At 42.9% G+C, this 10,240-nt stretch overlaps 1 protein-coding gene across 4 annotated transcripts in view; it reads left to right on the top strand.

The window, feature by feature from the left end:
• The window catches only part of ppwd1 (peptidylprolyl isomerase domain and WD repeat containing 1), a 40,512-nt gene that overhangs the window by 4,904 nt on the left and 25,368 nt on the right, over positions 1–10,240 (top strand). For all 4 annotated transcript variants that reach the window (XR_013577553.1, XR_013577552.1, XR_013577551.1 and 1 more), the window contains exons 2-3: positions 6,073–6,175; positions 7,654–7,757. Coding sequence is in view for 1 of the 4 variants with exons in the window: in XM_078548871.1 (XP_078404997.1) it covers positions 6,073–6,175; positions 7,654–7,757 (207 nt within the window). In the remaining 3 variants the exon portion in view is untranslated. The remainder of the gene's footprint in view (positions 1–6,072; positions 6,176–7,653; positions 7,758–10,240) is intronic.

The following is a 10,240-nucleotide window of genomic DNA, read 5'->3' as shown; positions in this document are numbered from 1 at the left end:
ATGGCCATCTCCAACAAGAGAGAATCTAACCATCGCCTCTTGACATTGAATGGCATTACCACCACTGAATCCCCCACTATCAACACCCTGGGGGTTACCATTGACCAGAAATTGAACTGGACTAGCCAAATAAATACGTAGCTACAAGATCAGGTCAGAGGCTAGGAATCCTGTAACAAGTAACTCACCTCCTGACTCCCCAAAGCCTGTCCACCATCTACAAGGCACAAGTCAGGAGTACGATGGAATGCTCCCCACTTGCCTGGATGAATGCAGCTCTCACATCACTCAAGAAGCTTGACACCGTCCAGGACAAAGCAGCCCGCTTGATTGGCACCACATCCACAAACATTCACATCCTTCACCGCCAATGCACAGTAGAGCAGTATGTACCACCTACAAGATGCACTGCAGGAATTCACCAAGGATCCTTAGACAACCCCTTCCAAACTCATGACCACTATCATGTAAAAGGACAAGGGCAGCAGATACATGGGAACACCACTGCCTGGAAATTCCCCTCCAAGACACTCCCCATCCTGACTTGGAAATGTATCACCCTTCCTTCACTGTTGCTGGGTCAAAATCCTGGAGCATTCTCCCTAACGGCACTGTGGGTGTACCTACACCACATGGATTTCAGCAGTTGAAGGCAGCTCACTACCACCTTCTCAAAGGCAACTAGGAATGGGCAATAATTGCAGGCCCACCAGCAAAGCTCACATCTCGTGAATGAATTTTAAAAATGTCATTTAACATAGTTCCTGTGTTCGTGTCACACAATGTTATCAACTCTGTGGAAGTGAAGCTCACAAGTATAATTTAAGTTCTATGAGTCAGTTATGAGGGAAGTGGCAAACAGAATTCTGATACACAAAAGAGGGGAATATTGCAATCGAGAAACAGCCACCCCGGGTGCTCTTGTGCAACTCTCAGTCGGCAAATAGTTTAGAACTGGGCAACAAATGGAAAGGAAATGGGGAACTGATTGTAAATGCCTGAAAGAATAGATCTCTCAGGAGCTTTCTGAATGTTCAGCTGATTAATAACAGCCAGGAAGGCAGTTAATAGGGTGTTAAAATGTTGTTTTAATAAGTAACATCATAAATAGACACTTTTTAACAATGGAACGAAATGCTTGATTATCCTGCCCTTATTGCTCGACTCTAACCTTCGTTCTCTTAAACCCTGCTGAATTCCACCTCACTGACAGCGTGTTCCACTGTCTAAGCTGCCCACTGAAACTCCCTAAGTGCCCTGCTCCTCTCCCCACTTACATAACATATGAAAAAGGAGCTGGAGAAGGCCATTTGGCCTTTTGAGCTTACTCCACTATTCAGAAAGATCATGACTGATCCTCAGACCCAGGGGATTTGTTGCCACTTAGTCCCATTAATTTCTCTAGTTCTATTTGTTTACTTAGATTGATTTCTTTCAGTTCCTTATTATCGCAAGAACCTTGGTTCCACATTATTTCCAGAATGGTTTTTGTATCTTCCAACCTGAAGACAAATACAAATCATATTCTCATATTCTCTTTCCTTATCAATTTCTTGGTCCTCCCAATCTTCAGGATTACTATTTTTGGCAGCATAAGTCTCATCCTTTGATTTAATGCTATCTTTAACTTTTGTTAATCACGATTAGACCACTTTTTCTGTCAGATATATGTCCCTTAAAGGGATGTATCATCATATCTTTTAATGTAGATTTCCAAGCTATCTAAAGCTATCTTGCATCACATTGATTAGACTTTCATTACCTGAGACTTGGGAGAGGGATAAATGCGAACTACATTTGCAATAGTGCAGGTTATTTATCGTGAATGAACACTCGTGCCACCATTGTGCATTCAAAACTACTGAATTTTTCTAACCCTATTGGTATGTCTAGGTGCAGCACCGACATCTGCAGCAGAGGCGGAGGCAGCCTGCTGACTGCTATGTCATGTTGTCTGAGATGACTTTGGTGGGGGGCATCCTCTGGTGGCCCATGACCTGGAGAGCCCTGGCCTGCTGAGGATCTCCTGCTCTGGGGCAGGTGAATCCTCCTTGGTCTCACCTGCGGGGGTTGATGGGGTCACAGGCAGAGGGGAGTTGGAGTGGCATAGCGCCCTTGGAATTCCCTTGAAGGATGCAATCAGGGTGTCTGGCTGATGCTCTTCATTCCATTAGGCGCCTGAGGACCCTCCCCTGACTCCCTGAGGAAAAGGGCACCTGGAGGGAGATCGAAGTGCTCCTTCCTGCCTTGCCTAAGCATTGCTGGAACGCACCCACGGCTAGAGCAATAGTGTGCTGATCTGAACGCAAACCCAGCAGAAACTGCTAGACCTGCACCTCCATGGTGGCCGCCACCCTTCCCATGTAGAGTTCAATACGCTCGCATACCAGAGCCATGACATCAGACAGAATGTGGACACACTCCTGTATCCTTTGTTCTAGTATGGTGACGGCCTCTGACAACTCTGCCTGATGTTCTCTGCCTGTCTTTGCATCTCTCAACATTTCTCTTAGGGCCAGTTCCAGAGGCACATCATCTGACTTGGACTCAGCAGGGGCCTGGTCTCCAGCAGTCCTCTGAGTGTCAGAGACCTCGGCTGTCACTGCCTTCACCTGCTTTGGTCATGTGTTGGTGAGGAGATCACCAGACTGTGAACCCAAGCTTACTCTAGAACTAGAATCCACCGAGATGTGCATATCTCCGCTGTTGGAGGGTGCAGGTAAACACAGTGAAGGGTCTTTATCAGTTGACTTGTGAGCACTATGGGTGAAAGAGTATTTCAGAAGCATGCATGCCTGTTATGTGTGCTGAACCCTCCCCAATAAACGATTAAGATGCCGTTTGTGCAGGATCTTACATGTGATGGTGAGCTTAAGGTGGCTAGCAGAATGCAGTGCTGCTGTCCCATCTGCTGGTTGTGTGTGACATCCCTGTGGATTCTAACCCTTAGACTGCCTGATATCTTTCTTTATGAGATTGAGAGTTTGGAGCGAGTAGAAGTTTCACTTACCTGGCGGAGCACATCAGATCATTTGTGTGCTTCCTGCACTGCAGGGCAGTCCTTTTCTGTTGGCCATTGGTGCTGACTTCCCTGGCGACCACCTGCCAGGCTGGCATGATCAGGCGGAAGGACCTCTTGCTCCCATCCCTTGGAAAGAGGACATCCTGCCTTGCCTGGACAAGAATCCCCAGTGAGGCCTCACTGAACCATGGAGCGGAGGACTTTGTCCTTTTGGGCGCCATGGTGAAGCAGAACTTAACAGCGTACCTGACCTACAGTGAGTGAATGTCTGGATGGGTTCCGTTTAAATATGGTGCAAGAACCTTTGACTCCATGAGGTAACAGCAGGGTGAATAAATCTCTGCCCATCCCACCACGAGTTTCGACAAGCTCCTCGATGCATAATTAATGAGCTGGAAAGTGGAAAATAAGATGGATAAATCCGAGCTGCTGCTCAGCGGGAATCGCACTGACTTTCCCACCCAACACCACACTTAGTCTCCAGAATGGAAAATTCTGCTCTTTTTCAATTTTGCCAGTCTTTTCTAAAAATTAAGTACCCTGGAATATTTAGTTCCCAGACTTAGTAATTTTGCAACCACATCTCCTTAAAGGCTATAGGCCAAACCATTCATTTCTATCTGTGCTATTAATTCTGTGAACTTGTCGCAAATACTTTGCACATTCAGATATAATGCCTTTAGCTTTGATTTTTTTTCTAATTTTCCCTGGTATCACCAATGCCTATTTACCTTTGTTACTCTCACTGTCTCTTTCTGACACACTCTGCTTATTTTCACCCAAAATGCTGCTCTGCTCAAAACCCTTGACATTTCCTTATTGCCTTAGCATTGCCTTAATCATGTGATTTGCCAGGACACTGGTCCCAGTCAGGTTTAAGTGAAGCCCGTCCCAATGGAACAGCTCTCTCTTATTGCTGCCAGTCGCCCACAAAGTGAAACCCCTGCCTTCTACACCACCCTTTTAGCTACACATTTAACCTCTAAACTCATTATCCCTTGCAAATTGGTACGTGACTCAGGTAACATTCCAGGGATTATTACTTTGGAGGTTCTGCTTTGTAATTTAACTCCTCAAACACTCAACAGTGTACAATTCCTAGTTCTACCCTATGTTAGTTCCTATGTGGACCACGACAAGTGGATCCTTCCACTCACACTATCTATTCCAAGATCTATCCCAGCTGCAAGGGCATGTATTTAACCCTGGCACTGGGCAGGCCATAACTTTCAGAACTCCTGATTATGGCTGAGAGCAGTATATATTCTTCTGAGCATACTGTCCTCTATCACTACCACACTCCCGTTTCACTCACCCACTTGAATGGGCTCCAGCACTATGGTGTTACAGCAGTTTATTCATCAACCCCGCAGTCCTTGTTCTCATCCAAAGGTACCTTGGTAACTGTTGGTCAGAAGTCTTCTATAGGCAAATGCAGAGGAAAAAGTGTAATTAAAAGGAGGGGGTTGGGATTAGGGACCATAAAGGGGATTTATGCTTGCAGGCAGAGGACCTGGCTGAGGTGCTAAATGAGTACTTCATAGCCATATTTACCAATGAAGAAGATGCTGTCAAAGTCATAGAAAGGTCAGCTATACTTAAAAGTTGATAATTCACGAGGGCTAGATGAGATGCATCTGAGGATATTGAGGGTAGAAATTGCCGAAGCACTTGCCATAATCTTCCAATCCTCCATAGATGCAGTGGTGGGGCCAGAAGATTAAAGAATTCCAAATGCTCTGCCTTTGTTCACAAAGGGTATAATGATAAACCCAGCAAGGTGCTCTAGGCAGACCTAGAAGTGAAATAAGTCCAAAGCTATAACTTTTTTAATGTGGATCAAACTCCACAAGCACTTCGCAGATGGGTATAAGGAAAATGGTTATCAAGCCAGGAAGGGAGAGATTAGGAAGGCTGACTGAAAACTTGGTCGAAGAGATTGGTTTTGAGGAATAACTGGCTACAGTTAGCACTGCAGAACTTTGAGAGCGCATTGCTATTGAGGACCTAGCTGGGATAGAATTGAAGAAATAGATTTTGGACGTAGAGTATGAAGTGTAGTGCATTAAAAAAAAAGTGCAGCATGGTTATGGTTATGAATGTGAGGTTTTATAACAGGATTATGTTTTCACAAAATCACATTAGGACTGTCTCTTCAAAGTAAAAAGGGGTAGTGAAGCGAGCCAAGTGATCTGTTCCGAATTCTGCCCGACACAAGCCTGGTTACGGTGGGGACAGGAAGGCCTAGGGTGAGACTGGGAGCACAGTGTAAAATGTCCACACCCGAACACACCTGGAAATAAAGGCAAAAACAGCTGGGCTGACTGTGGATAGACTTGCAGTCTCCGAGACAGAAAGAGAGAGGGAAGTCTCACTTAGAGACAAAGGACTGCAGCTAGTGTGATCAGGAGATGAGTGTATTTTTCTATCAACTACCAGGCAAAATTTGTGAGGGAAGACGGTCTCAGGTTGAAAAGACACGTCTTGTGGCAATGTAAGGAATCTGGAAGATTTGTCCTGGTGTGGCCAGGGGTGTGTGTAGGGTGGGGAAGAATCGCTGGAGTGACCCTTACTGCTGGTATTTGGTTCTGTACTTCTCTGGAAACTGAGGGAATTGTTTTTTGATAGTCATTTGGCAAAATGGGGGAGAAATGAACCCATTGGAAGCTAGGAGTGATGTTGGACTGGTTCTTGTTAAAACGTTTTCTGCAGAGCGCGGGACATAAAGTATAACTGTGGCGTGGGGTTTTCTATCATGTTAAAAGTCAAAGGTGGGGGTTTTGTCTTTTTTGTAGTTTAGTGTATTAGTTATCTAATAGTAATTGTTTAGTTGATGTTGCTTTTAGTTGGTTTATTGCACTAAAAGTCTTAAAACTTGAAATCTTGTGCGATTCTTTTAAGTTGGTCACTGGAAATTCAAATCTCTTGTTTAAAGTTGAGTTTTTCCAGCATGTTCGGTTTTTATTTACTCTTGTTTAAAGTTATTGGTCTCTACCAGAATTGTAACATCTTTCTAAAGTTGGAAATACATTTGCTTTGTTTCTTTGCAGTTCTTGACTTTGAACATGTGTATCTTGACAACCTGCCGAGTGCTTCAATGTATGAGCGTAGCTACATGCACAGAGATATTATAACGCACATGGTGTGCACCCGGTAAGACCTCCTTTCGTTTTTTTAAACCGGAACAAACTAAAATTTATATGGAATTCAAGTGATTTGATGTTTATTGCTGTCATACTTATTTATTTTGAACATTGTCTTGGTGTGGGATTATGTTAGTTATTTACTAATTTTGACAATAAACAAGTAATTCTGCAGACAAATGTACTGTTTTGTACCGGTGTTTTTTTGAGTAATCATTGAAATTTCATTCTTGTGATGTTTCTTTGTTTTGATTGCTTCCCTTGTATCTCTTTGCTATTGATCCATAAATTGAAGATTTCCCTCTTTTTCCACTTGCTTGCTGTCACATGGACCCAAGGTTTCCACTCTCTTTTAAGGCCTTTTCCAGGCCATGCTCTTGCTTCTCTCATCCTCCCAGTCAGTAATGCTTCCTTTCATCAGAACCTTTTTCAGCATTCTACATTTGCTATTTTAACTCACTCGACACTATTTCTCAGCCTACCACCTCTTGTTGCTGGATCAAACCCAATTACCCCGTCGCCCTCCTTTCTTCTGTAAGCTCCAACCTGGAACCTCATCTTGTTGCACACTGAAGTTTCACTCACCCTTCGCTGATCCATATTGGTTCCCATTCCTCCAGCACATTAAATGTAAAGTCATCATAGCCTTCAAATCCTTCTAATTAATGCCTTGTCCTGCTCTATCTCTAACTTCCTTCAGTCTTTTATCTCAGCCTGGACCTTTATGTTCTTTTAAAACTACACTTCTTGCAGACCTTGTAACTTAATGTTATAGAGCTTTCAACCACTTTGGCCCTTCATGGCATTCCCCCTCAATCCTCAATTCCTTTTAAAATCTTCCGAAAACCAAGATTTAGGTCATTTCACCGAATCTGGCATCTTTCTCTTATTTCTGTGTTTCCTTCTTTTTCTCTTTCTCTTTGCTACCTGCCACCAATTCCCTCCCATGCCGACCCCGTTCCCACTCCATGTGAAGCTGCTTGGGTTGCTTTTTGTGCTAGAAGTGGCGTATATGTGGAAATTGTGTGGAATACCCCAGAGATTATTTTCAGTGTCTTTTTTCCCTTCAGCATTGGGAAAATTGTTTATGCAAAGCATTGTCTGATAAAGGATTAAAAAATAATCAAGTCACAGATATGGTAAATTTCCTATTGTACAGTTCCAAGCAGTTATAACCACAATTACTTAAGTAATTTTGTTTGTGTGCCATTGAAAGTAATTATTTCTGACCCTGATGCAAATTGTTCAAGTTGAAAATTCAAAGCATAGACGGTAGAGGCTTTGGAACTAAAGATGTATAGATAAAATTGTAATTATTGTTGTAATTAACTTGTAACTTTTGATTATTGTTCATTGGACATTGATATTTTTCTCTTACAGTTAAATTGCTGAAAGTTTTCCCCTTCTATAAGTACAGTCCTACAATGAGGTAAATTTTCCAAAGTTCGTGCTTACTAACCTATTACTGTCTCATTTGTAAACGAACAGGACAGATTTCATAATAACAGCCAGTCAGGATGGACATGTCAAATTCTGGAAGAAGAAGTATGATGAAGGGATAGAGTTTGTTAAGCACTTTCGCAGTCATTTAGGTAAAATGCTCTGGTATTCTAAGTTTTATACATGTGTTTTACAATTTAAAATGAACATCAAAGCAAATTATAACATTTTATTTGCATAGTCACACTTGTTAAGAATAAACTGCAGGAAATGAATGGCACTTTGATGTTGAGATTTGTCCCTCGATGCTAACAAAAGGTTGAAAACACCTAACGTGCCAACTTCTATCTGCTGTAGCCTGGCTGATAGGTTGAACTCCAGATGCACAATTCTCTGTAAAGAAAACCCCCATTTAGAGCATTTTTGTTTGGCGAAGCTTTAAAAATAGGAAACTTTCCCAAATAGCGCTGCTGGCCACAACCTCAATTTTCAATTTAGTGCGTTTGATAAGTTATTTCTGCTCGTGTGTTAAAAAACACGCCAAAATTTAGTTACAGCTTCAATGCCTTCAGCTTTCACAGCTACCTGAATTTTAGTAAAATACTCTGCTGTGCATGGTGAGCTGCCGGTCACCCAGGCTGTTGATATCTCTGTACTTCAGTAGCTGATGGGGCCACACAGCTTTCTCCCTGTATTTGCTGACCGTCCAGCAGGCTTCGATCACTGGCTGACATCCCATTCGCTCAGCAAGTCACTCCCTCCAGGTTATCAACCCAATGCACAACCATGCTCTCAAATTGCTGCAGGCCGCTTGAGTGTTCAAAGTGGATGTGGGTGGAGGTGGTGAGGAGTGGCCAGGAGCTGGTCAGACCAACCCGGTGCAGATACTCAGGGAAGCTGCTCAGGTCCAGGCCGGTGTTCACCATCACGTCCCCATGCAAACCCTACAGCAGCCAGGTGTTAGCCTGGTTCCCTGTCTCAAAAACGCTCCCAGATACAGACTGTCCGCCAGCTTCTGCTACCGGAGCTACTCCTGGTCCTGTAAGAAGATTTCTGAGAGCTTCCTTTGTTCTGTGTTGCCATTCAGATTTTTTTTACCCAATAGTGCTTGATGTGTCCTGTGCAGTTGCAATGAGCAGGGAAGATGGCAGTGGGCAGCGCTGGGCCTGTAGCAGGCACATAAACCAAATTTTTGCTTGTTTTCTTATGGCAAAATTATTTTCGTTTAGTGTATTTTTAATTTAGCATGTCATTTTTTGGGAACACATTAGGGGAGCTAAACGAAAAGTATCTATTAAGTGCAATTATAAATGGATCTTCTGAAGATTTCCCATTTCTGTTTTGGGAGCTGAGGTAAAAGGATGTTAGTACTCCTTATCATGCATTTGTCTTGAAGAAATTTCATTTGTTGCTATCAACATTTTAGGAATTTCATGCTACAAATCTGGACTGAGGCCATCTTAACTAAAACAATAAAGGTAACATTTCACTATTTGGTGTATGCTATAGGCTGCCAACTTGTGGGAAAGATATAGAGGAACAAATTTGCAAGAAAATTACAGAGAAGTGCAAAAACTAGCGTGGTTATCATGGGGGAGTTTTAAGGGCAGAGTGGGTGAAGGCTTTCTGAAGTGTGTATAGGAGAATTTTCTTGGATCAGCATGTCTCCGGCCCAATGAGGAGGGAGGCATTATTGGACCTGATTCTGGGGAATAAGGTAGATCAAGTGAATCAAGTGTCAGTAGGGGAACATTTAGGAGACCTTGATCATAGCTAACCTAACCCTCATGATACTATGGAAAAGGACAAGGAGCAATCCAGAGGAGAAAGAAATTATGGAGGAGGTCCAATTTCATTGGAGTGAGAAAGGATCTGGTCCAATTAAATTAGAATCAAAGATTGGCAGGCAAAACTGTAATGAAACAATGAGCTGCCTTTAATGAGGAGATAGTTTGGGCACATTCCCATGAGAGGGGGAGGTAGAACAAACAAAGCCAGAGTGCCCTGGATGACAAAAGAGAGTAAGATGAATCAGAAAAAGTTTCGTCGTTAGGTTGATAATACAATTGAGAACCAAGCTGAATATACAGAACCCAAATAGGAAGTGAAAAACGAAATAAAAGAAAGAAAGAGAAAGTATGAGAAGAAATTGGCAGCTAATATTAAAGGAAATCCAAAAGTTTTCTATCGGAATATCAATATAAAGGAGAGTTAAAAGGAAGATTGGGGCTGATTAGGGACCAAAAAGTGGTTTACTCATGGGACGGAAGGTATGGCCATATAAATGAGTACTTTGCATCTCTCTTTACCAAGGAAGAACAGGCTGCCAAAGTCATGGTGAAAAGGGTGTGGTTGAGGCATTGCATGTGCTTAAAATTGACAAAAAGATATTAGAATGGCTAGCTGTACTTGGATCTCCTGATTGTGGTTGTAGAGAACAGTATCTATCCCCCAAGCACACTGTCCCCTGTCATCAGTTTTCCCATCTACCCTGCTGTGCTTGTTCTCATCGCAGGTGCCTTGGTAACCATTGGTCAAAAGTCCTCTATAGGCATATACAGGGTAAGGGTAATAAAAGGAGGGTGGGACTGATTAGGGACCAAAAAGGGGATTTATGCATTGGAGGCAGAGGACA

This window comes from Cetorhinus maximus, chromosome 1 (assembly GCF_964194155.1).
Source record: "Cetorhinus maximus chromosome 1, sCetMax3.hap1.1, whole genome shotgun sequence".
NCBI classification, from domain to species: domain Eukaryota; kingdom Metazoa; phylum Chordata; class Chondrichthyes; order Lamniformes; family Cetorhinidae; genus Cetorhinus; species Cetorhinus maximus.
Note: the sequence above shows the minus strand (reverse complement) of the source record. Positions and strands in the feature narration are given on the sequence as shown.